We start from the raw sequence: 23,401 nt of genomic DNA on the forward strand, positions 1-23,401 counted from the left end.
CTCAAGGCCACCCGGAGGGGAGGGAAAAGCCCAATTACCAGCTCCCAATATATTGTCAACCAGAGTAACTCTTGAAAACACAAGAGCTCTGACTTACTCTTGTACCGGTTGGTGTTGTTAAAAACAATAAATACATTCAATCAGGTACACAGAACTTTTGTTTTATTATCGCTGGGACAAACTAGCAAATGGGAGAAAAACAGTCCCCATGGTGATGGCATCCACTGGGCCACAGCTCGGACCATGTATGCCGCACAGAACTCCTAAAAAGTTATAAAAATAGACAATTTACAAAAAAAACATTGACAAAGACAGTTCAGTGGCAGTAATGATTTGGTTGTTGATAAAATAAACGTACAATTGGAAAAAAGCAGAAGAGATTTCACAGTTTAAAAGAGGTGACGGTCCGTCACGAGGCGGCCTTTGGGAAAGAAACGCTGGCTACACAGTAGTTTCGTGTTTCCACAACCCCGTCTTCACGCTGGCCGCACTCTCGGGGGAGATCAAAGGCCCCGCGTGTCCGTTCTCTTTAACCGCGCCGCCAGTTTGGGTGACCAGGTTGAGCCCGTACGACTTGGGTAGGCTCTGTAGTTCTGTGCTGCCGGTCTGCTGCACGGGACCAGAGTCTTTACTCGAGCACGACCCGGCGGCGGTGACCGTGCCCGCCGCCTCGTCCGGCGCCGGCGGCCCGTCCCCCGCGGTGCTGGCGCCTCCTTTCTCCGTGAGGCGGGAGCGTCGCGGCAGGCTCGCGCCGTCGCTGCTGTCCTGCTGCTGCTGCTGGCTCTGATGCCGCTCTCTGTAGGCCATGTATGCCGCCCGCCGGCTATTGCGCGCCGCGATGTCGTAATGGTGGTGCCGCCTGTGGGGGGCGCTCTGCGCGCTGCCCTGCACGCTGCCCTCCACGCTGGTGGGGACGTCGTAGGCGTACTCTCGCAACACGGTCAGCCGGCTCGCCCTGTGCGCCCGTGCCCTGTTTTTGTGATGCCGGCTCGTGTGCCCGTTGGTGGTGGCCGCCGCCGCCGCATTGATGATGTTGCTCACCGGGCGCAGCTGCACCTCCACCGGTGCCACGTGCATTTTGATTTCGTTGTCTAGCGAATGCTCCGTCAGGCTGTTGTCCAAAACGGCCCCGCCGTTGGCCGTCGCCGGAGCCGGCTTGCACTGAGCTGCCTCGGCGTGCAGATTGGTCAGCTTGCTGCCGTGGGCGGAGTTGCGCACGCTCGGTGCGCTCTTGTTCGTGTAGGAGGAGTCTGCACTGCTGTGGCCACACTTGACTGACTCCCCGTCCGCCTTGCTGGCGGATCCCGCGGTGGATGTCATGGCCACGCCTGGCTGAGGCAGCAGGACGTCCTCCTGGGCCGAGTACGCCCGTCTCCCAGAGCAACAGGCCTGGGACCAATAGCGCCTCATGTCCTGCCTGTTGACACAGTGATGCGCCACCATGAACGCGCCCAGCGCCAGCGCGGCCACCCCAAACAGGCAGGTGAAGGCCAAGTCGTACGGGTGGTCCTGGGATACCGCCATGGCCCCGAACACCCAGAGGGCCGCGTACAGCCCCAACGCCCCCGCCGCCCCCATGAGCTGGGCGGCGAAGGTGTGCTCGTTCTCCAGGGCAGACAGCGGCACAGGGTGGGCAGCGGACGCCGAGCAGGGAGAAGCCCCCTGAGGCTGCAGCTGAAGGGTGAGGGGGACGCATTGCCCGCCGGGACCCTCTGACCCGGCCTCCCCGTTGGCCGGAGCCAGATGCTGCTGCTCCTCGCTCGGCTCCTTGAGCTCGTAGCGGCGTTCGGGGTGGCGGCGCAGCTGCAGCAGAATGCTGAGGAAGTACATGCAATCCACAAAGACGATGAATCCCACTGGACCGTAAAAGGCGCCGATACTGGGCTCCCATGACATCCAGCAACTAGAAGGGGAAGAGACAGACGGGACCAATCAAGCATTTCATTTAGAGTCAGACAATACCTGTGGCTTCTTGAAGAGTCCCCCCCCCTGCGCAATTATCTCAAGACACTCGTTAAAACAATACAACATTTTCTCATCTTTATCCGTCAGTGCCAAGATCTACTTCAAACTCAAAACAGCTCTTCAAAACTTCAGCGTCTCGTTTTTACACTAACTGCCCCATTACATTTAATAACCCAGACTGGGTTTGTTGTGCTTGCAAGAAATTAATTAAACTCCAAAGACTTCAGACAGATACGGTGCACCGTTTAAACAGCTGCTCCTGTTGAAGAAGTGGGGGAGGGGGGGCGCGTAGCAGTTGCTTGGATGCACATAGCATAAGTAGGGCACCGTAAACAGAACTTCAGGGAATAAACGTTTCCTTCCCTCATAAAAACATCCATTATTTACGCAAGCAGCCGGCCTGGCCGATCGATGACTAAAGCAAAACTCCTCCTGAGGACGGAATGTAAAATAGCAGCATCCATGCCCGAGAGACCTTTTAAAGGCTGTTATCCGCATTAATGGACAAAACATTACAACTAGCTCATACTCAGGGATGGCAACGTGAATTGCTTTTAATAGAGGGACTGCTTACTATGGTGCATTCGTCCGGCTGCCGTAGTTTTTGATGTTGGCTGCCGCAGTGATCCCACAGACAATGATGGGTATCCCTCCGCCGATTAAGTAGAACCTTTTGGAGAAAGCACAGAGGCGTGTTCTGCTTTAGTCTTTCAGTTCGTAGCATGGCATGCGACTATGAGCGAAATGAAGTGGGCCAGTGGTATTCCAGCTCTCATGCGGCTGTTTCACCAAGACCGAAGAAAAAGCCTGTGGTTTCCTACCACATAGAGAAACAGGGTTACAGAATACAGAACACTTTCCTTCACTTCTGCCCTTCCGGAGAGTGAATAAAACAAGGTAGGACTGGGAGAAAGCGGAAACTTCGACACTACATCCCCATGGCGATGGTGTCGTACCTGAGCATAGGCCGGGGCGGGGGCGGAGGTTCGTCCAGCTCTTCGTAGCGTTTGGCCTTCCGTGTCACCTGTTTGTAAATGTTGCGTGCAGTCACACCCACCCACAGAGCAGTTGCCAGAGTGGAATAGTGCAGCAAGATGCCCACCTAGAAGATTGAATCATTTTATACTCATTTGCTAAAGGGAAAATCAATGCAATCAAATCTCTTCCCGTGAATACATCGGAAGCACTTTTGTGTTGGAGGCGTCCCAGTGGTGCATACTCACTGCTTGGCACACGCTTGCATGTCGCGTTTGATTGATGCCGCCTACAAAGACCCCGCAGGTGAGAGAGATGTGGAAGCAAAGGTTGACCAACATGTGCCAGAACTTGCGGCTCACACGGACAGACCTGAGGTTACAGAAACAAATCAATCGCCAATTACAAAAGGACAAATGGGTCATTCTCTCACTCACTCAGCCAACGTGTCTGGGTAGGATACATATACAGCAACGGGAACATAAGAGTAGAAAAGGCACTTGTCCCACACTAACAAAGTTAAATAATTAACAATCAAAGAGAGACAATTACCTGTGATGATAGATGTAGCTGATGATTATGGTGAGCAGGCTAATAAGTAGTATGATCGTAGTGGCATAGATGACTGGGTGCAGGGGCTGGATGCTTGGAGAGAGGTACTCCACACTGCTGAGGTCCTGCATGACAGACAAGGGGAGATATCCTCAGTTTCAAGCAATATTGTTACTACAAATTCAAATAAGCCAACCTACCATCAGCAGGCCATAGTTCCCCAGAGAGTTGCAGGAAATGGTGGTGAAGTTGTCGTTGTGGCCTACAATGCTGCAGCCGTCGCTTTGCCATCCTCCGTGGCCGCCCACCAGGCTGAAGTTCCAGCGCGCGGACACAGCATCGGAGCCGCGGGCCAACCGCCTCAGGGTGACGTTGACGGGCGACCTCAGGACACGTGGAGACATGCCCTCTGATGGAAGACACAAACAGGGGTGTCACAACGCACACCGGCGTGGTTCTTGACGTGTTGTCAGGTTCCGGCTGCATTATGCGTCAGCGTCACAGTGTTTTCACGATGACTCACCTATCCTGGCCATGATGACCGGGGCGGCAACGCTCCTCCTCTTCCCGCCATCTGCCAGCTGGGTGGAGTTGCTGGTGGAGGGGAAAAACTTGCCATTGCGGAGGCCCAGTAGATGGAGCTTGTAGACCGTGTCCTCCGCCTGCCCGGGGAGTGCCGCTTGGGTGAAGAGGGACTGGGGGAGCTGCAGGGAAGCCTCCACAATGGGGCTCTACACGGACAAAAGATACGGTCAGGTAAACAAAAACAAATTGAACCGTTGTTGTCAAAAACAACCTGCTGCCGAATTGGAATTATCCACCCCGGGAGGTGCTGACCTTGTGAAGGATGCTGGAGAAGGAGCTGGTTGTGTTGCATTTGAAGGCGAGTTGGCGTTCCTGTGTGCGCTCGGGACTGGACCTCTGGAACAACATGCAGGTCATGCCGTTCCAGTCGTTAGCACGGACAACGTGAGACTCGAGTGCTACGTTGGGTGACGTCTGGAAGGAAAGCAGGAATAGAGGAATGTGACTCGATTCATTTTTAGAAGAGTTATATTTATATTGCGTAATTGGGTCTCGGCCGTGCGTAGTATGTGGGTTTCTTCAAGTGCACCGCCCATTGTGGGTGCAGCAGCAAAGTGAATGAGCTGTCAATCAGGGGGAGGTGGGAGGAATGACGACATTAGCTTAACAAATGGTGGGACGCCCCTTCGGGAAATTAATAATATGGATGGTGCAGAACGGCCGGATGTGAACACTTTGTTTTCATTTTGTCTGTACAATGACGATGCGCAGTAGCACCGGTCGGCTCAAGCCTTGCTCTGTCAAGTCTGCATATTTCTGTCAAGGTCGGGAGAACACTAAACCGCCGAAGCACCGCTTTCTCCGCTCGTTGCACGGCCCATCGAACCCGGGCCCACGGTGTGTTGACAGAACTTACCAGGGAGAAGACTTGTACTGTGGCCAGACGGTAGACTGCTATCTTTTGGAGGCAGGCGATGATGCGCGAGCACGCCATAGCTTCACGCTGAGCCATCCAGAGCACCCGCTCATCGGCCAGCATCAGGTTACTGGCCATGCTCAGCATCACCTCTCCGAGCTGCGTGACAAAAGAGAAAGAAAATGTGACTCGGGCTGGGCACCTTTGAGACATGAAAACATCGCTCACTACAGGCTCAGGAGCGGCACAGCGGCTTGTATTTCGAATAAATTGGATGGAAACATCAGACGCCAACATGTTAAGCCACATCTTGTTTGCAGCCACGGGAGGCGCATGGCAAGTGTCGATTGGAAACACATTTCAAGCACGTTGTTGCCAAGCGGAACTTTTAAATTGCTTTAAAACTACAGTGGTACTTGCCTACAGCGGTAACAACATGCTGGGAGCTCCTTTCCTTTGAGAAGGTTCCTGTCTGTTAGCCTACAGCTGTGCTGAATGTCGTGACAAGCCGTCTCTTCGCATTAAACAACATGACAAAAAAACAGCTGCTGAGCATTAATCGATTTACTCTTGACTGGGGTACAACGCATGCATCGCATTGAAAAGCTGCCTGAAAAGCGGCCTGATCTCCTAAAAGGTTCAGGACAAAAAGTTCTTACGTCTTTAAACTTCTCGACAAACTTGCCGAACTTCTCAATCATCTCGGCCACGAAGATAATGTCCATCTTGTCCGAGAAGTTGGCAGCGTCGATGGTGTACACCAGCAGGCGTCGAGCCCTGGCCACCACGTTGCTCTCATTCAGAGGCATCTAGCGGAACGATAGAGAGAGAACAGTCAGCCTGGATCGGACTTCAAATGGTCCAAGCAGGCAGGGGCCCGGCAGAAGAAGATTTCAGAAATGAAACCTTGTTAGTGAGATACAGACCTGGTTGATGACGTAAAGAAACCTGGTGACATCTTTCTGGTACTGGCAGCGGGAGTAGTCCTCCTCCGTCCACAGACCCTTGCGATCGCACAAGCGCCCCGCCCGCTGCTCTTCACCCGCGCCACCCGAGTAGGTTCCCGCGCTCGACGGCAGTCTGTTGCAAGGCAGGTAGGCCCTGATCCCCGCCAGGGTGCGCGGCCACCTGAAGGAAGACCGATAAAACACAGTCTGGCTGTTTGTATTCTTCATTAATGGGCACATAAAACAACCGTATTTTCTTCTCACTTCGGGTCATTTAAGCAGTTATGTGAATAACCGCGACAACAGTCATTTAATGAGTATGTCATTAAAACTTTGAAGTAATTTATATGTTTGACCACAGGAGGGGGCCAGAGTACTTCTAATGAAAGCATGATGCACAAACATACTGGTTCATAAGTGTATGACTGGATTTAAGTATGAAATTTGGCAGAAAAACAAAGAAGCGTATTATTCATGAACAGAGAGAAGCCTTGTTCATAAATTACATTCTTAAATGCCTAATAAGCCACTTACAGCCAAAACAACCAGATATTTGTAGTGAAACTGGGTGCAAACGGAGCGCTTTCAATTACTTAGAATGTGAAATAAAACTCAGGAGTTGCCGTTGTATGGAGTTACAGTTGGTGCTTAAGGACACTAGCATAAGTGTAAGCATAAGCATAAAAATAAGCTCTAAGGTCTGCTTTTGTGCTATTGCGGGAACTCACTTGAACTCTCCCTTGTTGTTGGAGACGCGTTCCGGAGCACAGTACTCAGCGGAGCTCTCCAACACAACTATGTGGACGGTCCTGGTGGTGTTGCCCCTGCTCGTCCTGACCCGGCACTCCCAGTTCCCGGTGAAACCAGGCTGGATGTTTGAGATGGTCAAGGCGCTGACGTGGGAAAAGCAGAGGAGAAATTCCAGATAACTGAACACAACAGCTAGCTTTATGGGAAGCAAAAAAAGCTAAACAGGGATGCTTGATTTGCTGAGATTGCAGAAACATGCACTACCGTACCTAGCAATGAGGGAGCAGTTCTGCACCATGCGCTTCTCGATGAAGATGCCTTGGGCGGCGTCCGACTTGACCATGCGGCCATTCTGGTACCAAAGCACCTGCATGTCCTCAGCCACAAAGGAGGCCTGACACTGGAACGGCAAGCTGTCCCCCTGAAAGACAACCTGGCGCTGGGACGGAGTCAGCTGGAACGAGGGCAGCTCAAGTGGAGCATCTGGAGGAACAAGACAAGTGTTTAGAAGCGAAGAGTCTGGCTGTCACCTCTCACGGAAAAAAGGACGGTCACCTGATTCACATTTGTCATAAACTACCTTTTACTCTGTTGTCTCTAAACATACCGCCTTTTCTTTTCTTCTTTGCCCTTTCTTGACACAACAACACGTGGGCACTTTGTCATTCGCGTCAGGCCTCGGCTCTTGCTAGTTCTGTGCCACGCATTTCATAATCCCTCACCGTGATGAGCGCCCAACTGATAAGACATGAGCAAGTACAAACAAAGGCAACACTGGCCTGCGAAGCCCTTTTGTTATCTCCCGTGTCATTTGCACGAGCCGCTCTTCTCCAGACACCAGCAGCCTCGCTGATACCGAAAAAGAAACATTAAACTAACTGTGCACCACTTTGACACCACAATCTGTGCCACTATTCAACCTGACTTATTTCAGCCTTTCAAAGTGTCTGGGACCGGACAAATGACGCATCAGGAGTTGCCACTCGGATGACAAATAACTATTATTTTAGGGCGACATTGCTTTGTGGTGTCAGATCTATGGACAAATGTACGGCGAATTTCTCCAGATGTGTGTCCCTACCACAGGTGAAGAGCTCTGGCTTGATGGAGGTAATGAGCTGCCCCTGCAGAGACTGGGGGAAGGAGCACTTGGTGTTCTTGACCGTGATGCTCCTCTCTTTGATCCAACGCAGCAGCCACAGGAGGTTGCAGTCACACAGCAGGTAAGGCGTCTGAAACTCCCTGCGGATGCATGGAAACGCATCTTTCATGACTTCAACAGCGGGCGTCACAATCACATATTTCAATACAAAGCAACACGCTTCTCGTCATACTTACAAAGACTTCAGAGACACCAAGCTGTCTAAGATCCCCTGAGACAATGAAGAGAACATGTTCCCTGAAAGGTTTCTGGAGAGAAAAAATAAAGACGAAAAAAACACTGATTGTTTATCCGAGTCTACTATAAAAACATATCAAGCTCGCTTCAGCACACAGTTCATATGTTTGATTAAAAGACTTACAGTCTGATTAAATTGGTGAGGCCCTTGAAGATGTCCACATTGAGACAGCCGATGCTGTTGTTGGACAAGTCCCTGTTGTACAGAGAAAGAATAGATTCAGACATAACATGACAGCTACAATGGTCTAAAACACCACCGCCAATTAGCAAGCTGCACTAAGGCTGCTATGCTTTCCAACAAGATAAACCACGAAAATCAGATTGTGGCATGTCAAAAAAAGTGGAAAATGCTGACGTCTGAGATACCAGCATTTAAATAAAGAAAGAAAAAAAGTGATGTTTAACAGATGGGTTAAGGAAAAAACACCCAAATTCTGCTGACAGATTTACAACGTTGAAGGTGATTTGAGATAACGTGTCCGCGTGGGCCTCCAGGGGGAACCTACACATCAAAGGCAGAGCAACACTCTGCGAGACGATTCATCGCCTGTGATCAATGTCGAATAGAAGTCAAGAGTGTGTGTTCCTCTTTTGCATGTAACATGACATGATGTATCTGGAAGACCTCTGATGCAGGCGTCTGAGACTCCTGAAGCCTTTCAGAAGGAAAGGAAACACACGGAAGGAAAGGAAAACACGAGCTGATACCGCCTCTGTCAATCACACATGCAAACATTGGGCTGCAAAGACCAAATGTTTTACCGGAGGCTCCGGGATAACTTCAGCACGCCATCTTCGGATACGGTTCAGTGGTTTTCTGGGCCCACCATCCCTAATGGAACCTAATTAGCTTTTATTAGCTGTAACGCTACCAAACACTCATGCCTTTTAACTTCAAGAGAAGAAACATCTTCAGCGGCCATCGGTCTATAGCAACTCAAACATTCACAGTCTCAGAGCACCTTCACAATAGCCGGAACACCCATTGTTCTGTAAACGATGCAATCATTGAAAATGTGCCAAGTGACGAAAACAAGAGCCCGGGAGAAAAGACGGATCATTACCTCGACCCACCCGCTCCACTGTATCCTGGGGTGCTGCAGGAATGCCACACTGACACAAAATTATACCTGCAAAACGTCTGTGAGGCACATGCTGACATCCGAGCACTCACGTAATTATGGGTGTTGGTCCTTCAGGTACCAGCTGGGAAATTTACCACGCGGGGTTATTAGTTCCACTTGTAGGAGAGGGGGGGTCTGTAGCAGGGGTGCTGATTTGTACTAGCTGAAAAGCGTACTTCCATCTCCCTTCGATTCCTAAAGAGTCAGCTACCTCGGGGGGACTGAAAACAAGATGGCAAATGCGGTAACTACTTCAACCTCCTTCCACTGCGCTAGGAATCGTGAGAACTAACATAACTCAAGCGCATCAGAGACCTTTTCTCGTCTGGCTGTACTGGCTCGCGTCTCCATCCTCCATCCGCTTTCACCAGTCGACTAGCATTGTTCCGGCGCGGGCCTGGAGCTGTCACGGTACGCTACGAGGAGCGGCGGCGAAAAATAGCCCTGATGTGATCAGGCTTGGCGCGGGGACTGCTCAGCTGTAGGTGGAATGCGCAGTCGAGGCGCCGGGTGAGTCCGTGGGGTTTGGGATTTAGAGAGACGAGGGCATTTGAATGCATTTGTGCGAGTGAGGAAAATGCATTTGAGCTGTATGGAGAGCGAAGCGAAGCAGGGGATACACTTGTGTCCCCCCGAGGGTGTGTGTATATAACACCCGACATCTGAGCAGCCAGCATGAATAAAGAAGCTCAGACAGCGGCAACCAGCTGACTCAGTTTCGAACTTGGCACGGACAGTGTTTTTGTTATTTTAGGAATAGCTTGTTTTTTCAGCATTAAATGAACAATAAACGTGTGCATAGTACATTACAGCGACCTGAACACTGGTCCAACAGCAGCTCTCGGAAGGAAGCCCTCATAACTCCATTGCACTCATATACTGATCGACGTGTTTTAATCCTTCATCCCCAACCTCGAGATTGATTAGTGTAGAACTGATCTTTTTGAAAATGTTTAGTAGATAGACAGAACGGTGCAGTGGGCACGACGGAAACAACAATGTATGACATTTAAAGGTTTCATCTTTGTATGCAAAATAGTTAAAGATTTGCATTTTTTTCATTATTACTTTATCTTTCATTTTGAATTGGATGGTGAACTTTAAAAATAAATCTCAGAAAGCCAAGACTTAAAACTGACAACTGACATTTTTTTTTAAGTTCATCCTTCAGTTATTATGTGCCGTGTTGAACACCAAGTCACGGAGTTGGATTTATATATTCTAGGCGAACAACGCCAGGCTTCGACTAGACACATGTGGGGCTCGTGGCAAGTAGACACTTGGAGTGGAGCAGTTTGGCGGATGTGTGCGATTGAGACGAGAGGAGAAACGTGAGCCCCCCCCCTCGCGTCCTCACTTTTCAGAAATCTCTACTGGCATCAGCAGCAGTCCAATCACAGGCCTTGTGGTCCCAATGCGGCGCTCCTATTGCTACATTTTTGACGAGGTCATCGGCAGCGTGGCCCGCGGAGTGGCGCAGGAGTAAATGCAGCCCGATGCGCCCCCACGTCCAGATCTTCCGAGGCGGGGGACTACTACGGCTTCAGAGTCTCAAAAAGACTAATCCGTCTGATGTGTGGACCCCGCAATTATCCAAACGTACGCAGCCTTCCTTTAACAAAAAAAAAAGAAAAAACCTGCGGCACTGCGTTGTCACAAAACACCCAGGATGAACGGGCCCTTCGAAAAGGCACGACGTGAAAATGAGAAGCGATCTAACTATGTGGTGGGGGGTGGGGGGGGGTCCACACACACTCTCAGACTGAGAGAATTCCAAGACTGCTTGTTAAAGCAGAGGATAAAGAGCAGCGGACAAGCATGTGCCCGAGGCACGTCAAGTAGATCTAAAAACTGTTAAAAAAAAAAAAACTATGTTCATGTACTTCTTGCTGCCAATTAAATCTACTCCCCTTTACAAAAACTGGGGAAAAAGTCGGGTAGATCTGTAGCAGTGGATGCCAACCTTTGATGTAGGGCTTCTGTGTTTACATTCCCAGGGTCCTGTGCTGCCTCATCCTCCCCTCCGCTCATCTTCCCCTTTCTGTGCCCCCTCCCTTTCACAGTCCAGCGACTGACAACTACCCTTTGAAATGAACCGAGGCGGGCAGCGGGGCCAATTAAACTCCGCTGCCCCTCAGGCGAAAACCCAAACTGTACCAGACACGCACGCCAGGTTTGCAGAGTCCAGACCACTCCGTGGTGACAGGGAAAGCCTTCAGAAAGGCTCCTGTTGAAGACTTTGGGATTCAGAGGACGTATCGGGATGCAGGAATGCATCCGACTGCGGCGTGCGAATATACACTACGCACGGGGAGGGGGGAGGGGGGGGCTTCGGAGCCAAGGAGCTGACTGCCTTCCTGTCTCGCTCTCATTGCGCCCCAGCAGCAGGCAAGCTCAAGTTTGTGTTGGCAGCATCTGGTTAGTGTCGGATTCCAAGTCATGCTGTGTTCCTGCGCTCCCCCATGCATGCACGCACGTGCGCACACACACACACAACTTAACGTTTGCGTACACAGTTTCTGACCCACACTATGTAGGCCAGGTGTATTGTTACATATCAAAAATTATTGTCGACATTTAGACACCGCGCACACACACACACACGTTTGTATATCCCCTCCCCCCTCTAGTGTGGGAAAGTCTATGGAGGCATCATGGTGTCTGCAGTGGCCTCTGGCAGGGGGCCAGAGAACACAAGGCAGTAGAAATAGACCGCTGCTTGACCTCGCCCCCCCCCCCCGGCCTCCCCTATGGACACAGGCCACACTCTAGACCCGCCACAACATGCACAACACAGCGTATAGCTTCAGAACGACAGCTGCTTCAAGCCACTCCTGTCACATGCCAAATAATTCAGGCAAGCGCTTCGAACTGCCTTTAACAAAAAAAAAAAAATAATTAAAATTTTTTGGGGTGTAGTAATAATAGAAGACTTGTACTCGCAGAGGGAAGCTCCACCACTACTTACAGTTTTTTGAGTGCTCGCAATCCGAGGAAAGCGCCTGGTTCAATGTGGCTGATCAGGTTACTCCGCAGGTCCCTGTGGGGGCAAAAAAAAGGGGAATTTTCATGAGCAATTTCAACAAAACAGAGCTACGACCGTCCAATCGATCATCAAACAACAGAAAAGGGATCTGCACGTGCAAAGGGACGTGACTTATGCTAATGATATAATAGACAGGAGTTATGAACTTTCAGTATAAGCATATACGCACAGTGAAGCATCTTTTTTTATATCCAACCTCACCCACTGCGCATTAATGCACAGTCGTCATCATTGACAACCATTGTGACTCACACACACTCACTCACTCATCCTCTCTCCCCAGAGGTTCAAAGGCTTTGCGGTCAGAGAATTCCTGCGGCGCTCACCTGCACTGGAGGTTCAGGAGGCTTTCTAGTCGCCACCTGAACCCACACAAAGGGCCTCTGGGAAGCTGCCTGTTTGATGTGGAAGAGCAGTCATCTGAAGGGGGGTATAGGTGGCCATGGGTAAGCCATAGACCGAAACCTTTTGCGTGATAAAGCTTTTGATGTGAACTAGCAGCGGTGGCGTCGCTGCGCATAGGTGTTGAGAGAAAAATGAGAGAGCGGGACAAAAAAATAGAATCTAAAAACCTTCAAAGCAAGTGAGAGCCAATGTAAGGACCATTGGCACGGAGGGACTGGACTTTTCCATTTTCTTTTTTGTAAACTTTTACTTACTTATAGTTGATGGAAAGCAAGATGTTCAGAATGCACCCGACGGGCAAGTGGATAGGAAAGTTCATTTTATTAGACTCACTGGTCTTATGAAAAAAATAAGACACTGTCAATGCAGTTGGTATTCTGATATATTTATAAATTTAGGTTAATAAAACAAGAATTACTCTTGGTTGAAAGATTAAATGCAAATTAGATTGGTATTATTAAAGCTTTAAAACAACAATCGGGTTTAAACAATGATAAAGGACTGAGTAGATGATGGTCTGCAGGTAGTTCAGATATCAGTTACACTGGAAACTAATGGGGAAAAAAAGAAAGTGTTGTACCTCTGATTTCTATTACTAATGGGCAATGTATTGGGAATTAGAGCATGTTTAATAATTATTATTAAATAATTAGTTATATATACACACACTAGCTTGAATTCGATTTGATGGCTGGTTCTGAGCATGACGCTGACACCCCCTCTGAGGAGAGAGTAACTGATGTGTGTTAAACAGGCCACCAAATGATGACGGATGGCACCCAGTTAATAGATCATTTATAAAAACTAGAGAACCCATTAAAAATATGTCCCTCCATAAGGTGAAAACTCACGGCAGAAATCCACCGTGGAGCATAACGATGAGACAAACATTAGCACATTTAAGCTTATGTTACTAATGTTACGTTTTTCTTTTTATTACGCCTCTCTACTAGTGCTACTGTCACATTTGAGCAATTACCATAATCATCGGTCACTTATGGTAACAGTGGCCACGATTTAGAAAAAGTTACATAGAGTTGCTTTAAAGCACGGCTATACTCACTTTTGCAGAGCGTAACGGTGAGACAGTTATAGCAGCACAAGTGGAAAAGAAACACAAAGTCAGTTGAGTTACACAGAAATATCTGTGTGAAGCTTGCAATCTTTATTTAACCGTGGCGATCACAAGCCCATGATGGTCAAACCAAGATTGGATTTAATTTACCACAGGTATATTTTGTGTGCACTTGGTAAAAGCAACTTTACGTTTATGTCTGTCTTGGCATTGTTCCATTCGTGAACAGGGAACAACCAACTCTCACGGAAAACACTGCACACTAGACATGTTATCCGTGCTGCGTATTCCACAATGCGCATTCCTCCACAGCAGCGAATTTAGCAAAGGAATTAGCATTTCAGGGTCGCCTAGCTTGGCTCCAATTTCTATGAGGAGGGTGATAATGGGGGATTCTGTGTGGCTTATATCCAAGCAGGGGCACCTTTGGCCCCCCGACGAAACACAGTTACTTTGCAATTTCACGCAGAGTGCCGGATCGGCGTAATCAATTCTCTGCCCCTCTCTCTCACAGCCAGCTGCTGTCTCAGCCTCCACGGCCGCATACGGGCAGAGAGTCCAAATGAGGGAGAGTTTCTTTGTTAGCTAAAACAGATGGAAAAAAAAGAAGAAGAAAGGGGCAGGAGGAAGGAGCATTGAAACAGACTGGAGAGTTGGAGGAGAAAGGGGGCGTGTGATCAAGTGGCGGGAGGGAGGGGCGTCGAGTGGGAGGCTCCGGCATTCGTAGTGCGTTTGAAAATCTTGGCTTTTGCTTCATTACAATGACAAAAGCAAGCGAGCCATCCCGCAACCTCGCTTGGCCGGTTGACGATGGACGAGAGTGGGGTTGTGTATCTCAGAGGAACAATGGGGAAGGGGGATCCTTTTGGAGGTAAACTGGCCCGTGAATGGGGGCAAAGAAAGGCAGGACAGAGTTTACAACCAAATTGACAGGCCATTCACAGACGGAGCACATAAGTGCCGTGAGGGCTCACTATGTTGGGAGAGATCAAAGTTCTTTATTTTTTTTTACCACATTCAGCACACAGCCTGCCGCTCATCCTCTGGACATGAGCTCTTAAAACTAATATTTGATGGAATTCAAGGGCCAAGAGGAAATCCTGCCGCTTTATACTGATAATGTACAAAAACATTGCTTTAGATTTTCTGTGAATCATAAAAACAACGGTAGGAATTTACCAATTAAATCAGATTATTAGTGGACACAATACATCTTCTCTCTGCACTGATACCACGGGACTAAATAGGTCTGGCCTCATATACATTCTTTATTTCTAGCCCCTTTTAACCAGACCGAGAAGACTGGCGAGGGGGGAGCGGGCGGGGAAATGCCCTTAGAATTCCATGTCAATGCAGTCATGTGTTATTGTAGCCTTGGGTAAAAGCACGGCCATTAAAGGGTCCGGATATTTTATCTCCATGAAGCCATTCCAGAGTGATAAATCATCCGTGGCCCATGTGTGGCGGGCCCGCGGCCATTTGCTTAAAAAATCTCTGCAGGAAGGAAACACGGTGATGACATTCCAATCTCCAAAGTCAGAGTCACATGGTGCAGACGACATCTCTCTCCGTTGATTGAGGAATCTCCGGGAGTAACCATACGACAATACGAATCAAGGCCCTCACTTTACTGCTTTAGGCAACAACAAAAAATGCCCCCCGTCCCAAGAATAACTAAGCAGCTGTATGTTGAGAGTATGTGACCAGGCAGACAACAACCAACCCTTAGGGCTCAAACCTTTTCTCTACTGTCATCGCCGGTCTTCCAACATAGACTGATAATCTTGACTGAGGCTAAGTGCAGTGCAGCCTTCTCATTTTCTATGACCTCGAAGGTCCGCAGGCACCGTGTCAACATGTGTTCTACAAACCTAGACCACATTCCTGAGCTTCAATTCGGTATTTGACAACAGAAGCCCACCATTGTGATATTTCACGGATACATGCAGCCTTAATACCACTCACTTTTTAAATGAAAGATTATACAATGTATTAGGTTGGGAATCTTAATGCAGATATTCAATTTAAATTGCTATGGTATACTTTTCCAAATTGCACTGGAAGTGTTAAACAAATGCCCATTGAAATCACATGCCAAAAAAAGGGAGGAAATAATACTTACAATTTTTCAAGTGTAAATAATCCAATGAAGGAGCCATTTCTGAGTTCTTGAATTTTATTGTTGTTCAGAATTCTGTGGGGAGAAGAATAAAAATAAATATTAAACAAAAAACAATTATAATTAACAGCTATTGAAATGTAATGCACGTCAAATAAATAAAGTCCCCAAAATGTTACATATACTCTTTTTCTGTCTTAACATACAAGTGTTTATGTACCTTCGGCTTTAACAGGTAAACGCACCATATTCCGATCTGTAGCAGCAACAAAGACTCAATACAGTCATAAAGTAAAGTAAAGCCCGTATTTCCCGCTTTGCTTTGCTACACGGAACCGTTAAAAGTTGGCAAAGAGCTGCACCGGTTGGGATTTAATATACTATAATGACATTATGGAAGCAAAAGAGGCGTCCACAGAGAACTTTGTCCTGATTAAATGTAATGCAATATAAGGCGACGCATGCGAAGAACGCAGATAACCCTTGTCTGCGTTGAGCGCATAGACGGAGGTATGTCCCACATATTCCTTCAATACAAGCAACAAGTGCATAACCTGCTATACAAGAAAATTAATCACCACAGAAATAATAGCTGGCTTGAAAAACATTAAGTGTGAATTCTCGGTTGCTTCCTCCACTCGGTAACCAAACAGGTTTTATTATCCAACAACAGGCAAGTTCCAGACTTTCTTCCCAAACTACTCCCCAAAGGACCAGTGGAATCAATAGCACAGTTAACTCAGCAAAAAAAATGCAGAGAACTGTGGTTAGCATATGTTTCTGGCCAGCCGGGAAGGGATGTGGTGGGTGACATACATGAGAGTTGAACCAACAACCCCGGGGCCAGATTGGAGTCATAATGAGTCCCGTGTTTCAAAGGCTTCTGAACGGCAGAAGGGCAGATGTTAAAAACATGGTGATGTGCAAGCCTGCCAATGACATCACCGCTCGTGTGCACGTGATCTGATGGTACAGGCAGAGAGGCCGGGCCTCCCAAGACTGTGGTGACAAAAGTCAAATTTATCTTGTAGAATAGCTATACGTGCCAATGGGATGTATATACCGTGAGGCCTAAGGGAAAACTTTAAGAGCAGAGCCGGAGCTACTATTGGTTTGGGGATGCACACAATCCAATATCACAAATTCGCCTTTACAATCTGAACTAATCCTTTGACGCTGGAAAAGTGAGATGTGCTTTTGTGGAGCAACGTCCAAACAGATCGGATCTGTAATCCGCAATGGCTCCTTTCACACGGCCTTCCAAGCCAATTTAAAGGCGGTACAAAAGGGCAAAAGAACTGATAAATGATGTAATGGGGCGAGAGCAAAGCATGGCCAGTCATGAGGACATTTACCAAACACAAAATCTCTGCAAGAAAAGATGCAGAGTCGTCACAAGCAGACCCTCGCCCACATTAAGATATTTGTAGTCACATGCAGCAAAAAAAAATAAGAGGCCTTTATCACGGAAGGTGTAATTAGGTTTCCAGATAAGATTAGGAATCTTAAACACACATGCACATCTTGGGGACAACTCTAATCTGGCCGCGTGAATGCGCAATTTTAGCCTTTGTGACTCTACGGTCCGTCAAAATAAACAAAGCAAAAGTCCTCCTAAGAGTCAGAAGTCCCCTTCCCATCCCTTCCTTCCTGCACACCTTACGCTCCCTCACTAGCCTCGTCTCTCTGCCTTCCTCATGACAGGAGACGGTGCAAGCGAAGCTGCGGCTGCAGAATTGAGTCTTCTTGACACTTGCCTTGCTGAGACAGACTGACAGGGATATACATATTGCAAATCCTCAAATTTGTATGGAGAGTAATTTAACCACCCACATCTCCCTCAGGACCTCCGCAGGTAGACCGCCTGCTTCCTTACAGTCTGTCTCCGGACGTCAGCCTGAGGTCCCCAGACTGAAGATACTGCGCACGCAGTGCCTTCAGGCCGGGCCTCAAACGACAGAGGGGAACCGCCCTTATCTTGATGCATAGATAAGACCTGCTTGAACTCGAGCCAGGAACGAGCTGCAGGGGATCCTATCACATCCCACATCCCGTCTCCTGATGCTATAAATCTCAATGACGTCCGTGGAAAAACAAAACAAATTTCCCCTCTCAATGAGAGCAACTAAACGCGTGGCCTCAATTTCATCTTGCTAGTAAATATGACACTATCAAAAGGTAATCTTAATGTCACATATAAAAATACTTCAAAAACGCACCCCTCTGGCTGTAGGCCCATTATCCAGAGGACTAAAAATGGCCAGCCACTACACACTCCCCTCACAGGCACATGGCGCCTTTAAGGACAGAGCCAAAATTGCGCTCTTTCAACACTTCCTTTATGATCAGGAGGCTTTTATACAAAAAAAAACTCCCCACAGCGGGGAGCATTAGCTCCTCAATAGGGTTTCAAATAAGTTTCAAGCTGTAGTTGAGCTCATAAAACTCTTCTGGAGGGACTGAATACAGCGGATGGGAAAGTGGGGCCCAGTTCAGGTGGTAAAAGGAAACTGGTCCAACGGCGGACTATAGCCAGGGTCATTCTTCTGGTTAACTTTTCTTTGAGAGTAGCCACAAAATGGAAAAGAATGCTGTTATCTTCTTTTTTTTTAATTGCACAAAACAAACTCCTACACGGTGCAGAGTAAATAAAAAGCTGCTTACTGGGGGGGGAAGATCCACTGTGCAAACATCAGGATGAAAGCAGATGAGTCGGAGAGTTAACCCGACAGAAGGCATTGCGCACACAACACGCCTCACATACACACACTCAACACAGCCATTTGTCTGGGATTAAAGGAGACTTGGAGCAAGCTGGTCCAACCTCAACACGTCTGTGAAATGAAAGCGCGCAGACTGACTAAATGTGCAGCTGTCGGGTGTCTCACCTTCGGGACTATGCGAACAAACCCTGCAGAGCGATGAAAAACACGGGGACATTCCTTTAGACTAATGGCTGTCCGGTCAAAGAAACAAAAACAAAATCCTCTGAGGACACCGATGACAGCAAGCACCTGCGTTTTAGTTACACAAACACTGCCAGCGGGACATGGCAGCTTTTCAACGTCGGGGGGGACAACAAACCCACGAGATGACGGGCGTAGGGACGGATCACACATTCCAAAACTCATTTCCCTTCATTGATCCATTTTTTTAGGATCCGACAGCCAAAAGGGAAAGTTCTGCACGATCTTTCAGTGTGGTGAAAGCCTCGAGGAAACCCGACGACAATGGACCCCCCCCCCCCCCCCCCCCCCCGACTGCTAGTTTGTTCTGCTGCAAAACAAGCGGTGTGTCATCGAACTGTGGGTTCTTTCTCCTGCAGCGAGGGAGGAAATCCCTGCTTCCTTTGTGACACTAATCCTGCGTTCCTCTGCGGAGGCCCAAAAACCAGGTGCGCTTATTTGCTCTGCCCAGCCCAGGTGCTCCTGTGAGAGAAACACAAGCCTGGAGAGTAGGGAAATCTCTGATACGGACAAAGGGGCGTCTCGGCTGAAAATACAACTTAGATAACACGGACACACGGAAATAAACCAGGCCCGCGAACACACCCATGTAGAGTACTCGCGACCTGATTCATCTCTCCGCGCGAGGCGAAGGTTGATTTTGTGGCCTTGTGTTTTGGCCGAGGTTTGCACTAACATGGGAGGGCAGGCCAGCTGTAAACACATTTGCGTCATTTCCTCTCGGGTTACCTCGGCCTGCCGTATGATTTGGGGAGCACAAAGTCTGGGAATGCGTTGCCCGTTTTCCCCCCTTTTGCAGAGGAGAACCAAGAGCAGAGTGACGACATGCACCCGACCTCAGAGTAAACCGGTACCAGTACTCATTAAAGTCTGGAAAAATAAAAGCTTTTTTTTTTTAAGGACGAGGTAAGTCACGTCACGTGAGAGCATCTGGGTTACATTTTCTGGCGGGGCATAAAAAACAATCCTCCAATTGGTACGATTAGTCCAATACAGCAGACAGTGGGCAAGGGATTTCTCAAAGAAATCTGCTTTGTGTTCAAAATTGACTTTTTATTTCTCTTTAAGCCTGATCAAAATTCTTATTCGGTCTGATCCGGACTCCCTAAAAGCAAAACAGGAAATCTTAAGTACAAAGGAGGTGGGATGGGAGGGGTATGATGAATGGAGCAGCTCTCTAATCACACCTAGCTTATACTGTCGTTTCCTGCGAGGCCTTTAATTAACGCACTGCAGGGCATGGCAATGCAGAAAAACATCCACATAACAAGGGAACTATATTGTCACCATCACATTTGCGGAAAAAATGGGGTCCTAAAACAGACTATTCAACTGTAAAACAATTATCTGAAAGGGGCCGGAGGACTAGTGGTAAGAAGTATTAACTACAAACTAAACGTTTCGAGAAGTCTTCTAAAATCCAGGCTACAGCCACTGACACCATGAAAGAGAGGCCAAAGAAAAAATGAGATGCTTCTTGAAAGCAAACAGCATCTGCAGTCTGTCCTTAGATGACTTGAAACAAAACCAAATGCAATCTTACATTTACTGAAAGAAAGAAAAAATAAAGTAACCCTACACGGAGGAATAACGGGCGGCAATAATCCTCGAGCCTTGGAGGGGTCCCTCCTGGCAGCCGAGGTCTCGTCTTCGGTTCACCGCAGACCAGCTGTGCCCTGACCACGGCCAACCCCGCCACAAGACAGTGGGGGGGGTCGTAAAACTGGACCACCAGACTCACGCCGGTTTTATTACAGGTCATAAATTAAAACGCCCGAAAAAAAACAGTGAAATTAAAGTTAAGAGTTAAGTTTATCCTGCCACTTGTGAAGAAGGCAGAGGTGGGGGGTTTCCTTCAATGGATGACGACAAATGTCTGCAAATATAAAAGCGGAGACTGGGAGGGTGTCCTTGAGGTTCCACCGCCTTTGGTCTGCGCTCTCTAATCACGTCTTTCTCGTACTTTGAAGGCCCCCCCACCCCACACACGGCAACCTGCAACTCGCTTGAACATTGGGTTCATTTTTTTCTCCCAGACGGTCCGCCGATGTGGTGCATTTGTGCGTTGTTGGGACGTTCCCGGCTCAACAGGTGTGGAGGACAATGTGGAGATGCGTTGTGATTAAACCAAACTGATTTTGAAAAAATGATATTCTAGTGTTGCAGAGAGCCATGTAGTCTGCTTTACTGGCTTGTACCCTCACTCGAGAAGTTTCCAGGTGTTCAGCTCCACTCAGCCAACTCCCTTCTTCCCCCAGACACAAAACATTACACTATATGTGCTCATCCTTTTGTAAAGAAAGTATATACTAATGGAGAGAAAATGAAAAACCTAAAAATGGACACCTTTGGAAAGGGCTTCAAATGAATGTGCTGGTGGTAAACAGGTTGAAACGTCACAGAATGAACCAGCTAATCCTTCCTTTTTCTTTCCCTTTGCTGGGGTGTATTATCCGTTTTCCACTGCTGCACCCTTATCACATTTCCCCTCCGCAGCAACCGCACTGGACATTAGGAGTTCTCCTTTGCTATTTGTTTTTCTTTTTCGCATGCCAAATTGTTCCGTTCTTTCCAGCACTCTCCAACCAGCCAACAACGCTTTCTGAATTAAATCCAGCAGGATTCAGCCCAGTAAGACAGTGTGACCTCAAATCGATGAGGTCATGAAAATCTTTGTAAGGGAAAGGCGGTTATGCTCAGTCAGTCATCAGAACTGTTTGTGTGTGTGTGATTGTGACTGAAAACCAGCTTAACATTGGTGGTCAATCACTAATCAAGGCCCAACTTTAAAATGCTACACAGTGAATCAATGTCCCAGGCCTCTCCTTGATACCTTTCAAGAGCCGGATGTGAGGTGTCTCTTCCATAACAAAGCACCACACAAACTGCACCCCGGCTGAGTTTGACCATGGTAGGGGGGGGGGGGGGGGGGGGGGGGCAAAACTACTAAATTGTAATTTTCCTCATTCTAAACTATGTATCAGCTGGATGAAGAGCGATATAAAGTGGACACGAGGAGTATAAGGAACATTGAAATCAGGTTGCGGGCCGTTTACTCACAGCGTGACCGTCCTGTTGGGGAAGGAGTCCGCGGGTAACACCTGATGGAGCTCCATGTTGCTGCAGACCACTTTCCTCTCCGTGGACGGGCTTTTCTTGCCGCCCTTCCCGCCCTTCGGGGGCTCGTCGTAGGACTTGCAGTCGGACGACCCCGCCGAACCGCAGGCGAGCAGCAGGGTCGCCAATAACCGCAGGAGCAGATCCGCCTTCATGTTCCCAACCGCGACTAGAAACCCCGCTGCAGCATGGGCGAAGGAGACCGGGGAGGCAGACAGACCGGGGGGGGTGTAAATGTTTCGATAGCGGCGAGCGGCCTTGTTATGAAATGGACCCCGTCGAAGACACAAACGAGACCGTCGCCAGTGTGCTGCTGGGCTCAAGCGAGCCCTCCTCCTCCATTGCTGCTCTCGCAACGGTCGCCCGCGCGGTCGTCAGTGTTCAGTCCGGCCGAGTTGTCCCTCTTTGTTCGCCAAGAAGCCGCCACCGCCGCCGCCCTCCCCTTCCCCGTTCTCCTGCTGCTCCTCGAGTCGGTAAACGCGTCTAAATGCCGGGTGTGAAGGTGGTTGTTGGTCCCCCCCCACCCCCCTTTGTTGTCCGTACCGTGGGTCTAGCTCCGTGTTGTCTTTTCCACGGCAGGAGGCGGCGGTAAACACACACACACACACACGGGCGCTGAAACGAGTCTCCTTTTTTAGCTCAAAGTGGGCTGCGAATGTTCGGGAAAACGTGAAAAGTGAAAGTCCTGCATCGATGGAAAAGTAATCACCAAAGCGGTAGCTGTCTTTGTTTTGTTTTATAGCTCCGCTGACTCTTTGAAAAGTATTCGGCAGCAACTTTCTGGCCACTGGAAGTCCTCCTCCATGGCTGCGCCTCGGGCTCCACCATGGTCAAGTCCGAGAAGATCCCGACCGTATCCGGTTGGCATTTCAGAATAAAACTCTCCGCGGTGGCAGTGTTTCGTGATCCATCCTTTTTGAGCTTGAATGGTGGAAATTTACTTTCATTTTAAAAGTTACACCTGAGTTTGTTTTATGTTTGTGCTTTAACGTCTTCACTTTCTACTGAATGTATTCCAGAGGTTACATTTGAAAAATAAAATCCAAATCCACAAATATTAAAGTTAAACTTTTACAGCTCATCTTTGTACAACCAGAACAGTAAAGTGCAAGTATGTACAGCTAAGTGAAAACAAATCCAGAAATACTCTGCTCATAGGCCTCCTCCAACACTCACTGTTTGCTTTTAATGAATACTTCTTTCACACAATGTATAGTCTTCTCCTTTGGTGCCTCTCAACCAGTTTAGTCTAGTTTGTTATCCTCAATAGCCATAAAAGACAATAATACAAAAATCTTGCAGCTATATGAGGAGTATGTTTAGCTGGAAAAGTGGTGTTTGCCCTTTGGCAAACAATCCACTTTTTTGTTATATTATCAGGTTGAGTGAGTCCCTTCACTCTATAGAAAACTGGAGCAGAGGATGGCATTGAATGTATCACATACGCCTTCAGGGTACTATCCTTTCACCGACACTTGCTCGGGACATTGGTGTTCACCATGACCCGTTTTGTCCAA

The 23,401-nt window shown here is 48.3% G+C and overlaps 1 protein-coding gene across 1 annotated transcript; it reads right to left on the reverse strand.

The window, feature by feature from the left end:
• Positions 1 to 140: 140 nt before the first annotated feature.
• adgra3 (adhesion G protein-coupled receptor A3) lies at positions 141 to 22,942 on the reverse strand. Its single transcript, XM_040182105.2, has 19 exons — positions 21,828 to 22,942; positions 15,805 to 15,876; positions 12,125 to 12,196; positions 8,154 to 8,225; positions 7,969 to 8,040; positions 7,712 to 7,872; positions 6,900 to 7,113; positions 6,609 to 6,773; positions 5,860 to 6,061; positions 5,593 to 5,742; positions 4,934 to 5,092; positions 4,330 to 4,491; positions 4,016 to 4,223; positions 3,693 to 3,901; positions 3,493 to 3,617; positions 3,189 to 3,312; positions 2,922 to 3,067; positions 2,540 to 2,635; positions 141 to 1,903 (listed from the first exon to the last, which is right to left on the reverse strand). Exons 1-19 carry the CDS (start codon positions 22,037 to 22,039, stop codon positions 442 to 444), a joined length of 4,083 nt encoding a protein of 1,360 aa, XP_040038039.2. The 5' UTR covers positions 22,040 to 22,942; the 3' UTR covers positions 141 to 441.
• Between the last annotated feature and the right edge of the window lie 459 nt (positions 22,943 to 23,401).

This window comes from Gasterosteus aculeatus, chromosome 7 (genome assembly GCF_964276395.1).
Source record: "Gasterosteus aculeatus chromosome 7, fGasAcu3.hap1.1, whole genome shotgun sequence".
Lineage (NCBI taxonomy): Eukaryota > Metazoa > Chordata > Actinopteri > Perciformes > Gasterosteidae > Gasterosteus > Gasterosteus aculeatus.

Excerpts from the sequence above, each read along its gene's own strand:
- adgra3 (XM_040182105.2), bottom strand. The coding sequence starts at position 22,039 with ATGAAGGCGGATCTGCTCCTGCGGTTATTGGCGACCCTGCTGCTCGCC. Across the intron at positions 5,093-5,592 it reads TTGTCGAGAAGTTTAAAGAC|CTCGGAGAGGTGATGCTGAG; the intron begins GTAAGAACTTTT and ends TTTGTCACGCAG. Across the intron at positions 2,636-2,921 it reads CCGCCCCGGCCTATGCTCAG|GTTCTACTTAATCGGCGGAG; the intron begins GTACGACACCAT and ends TTTCTCCAAAAG.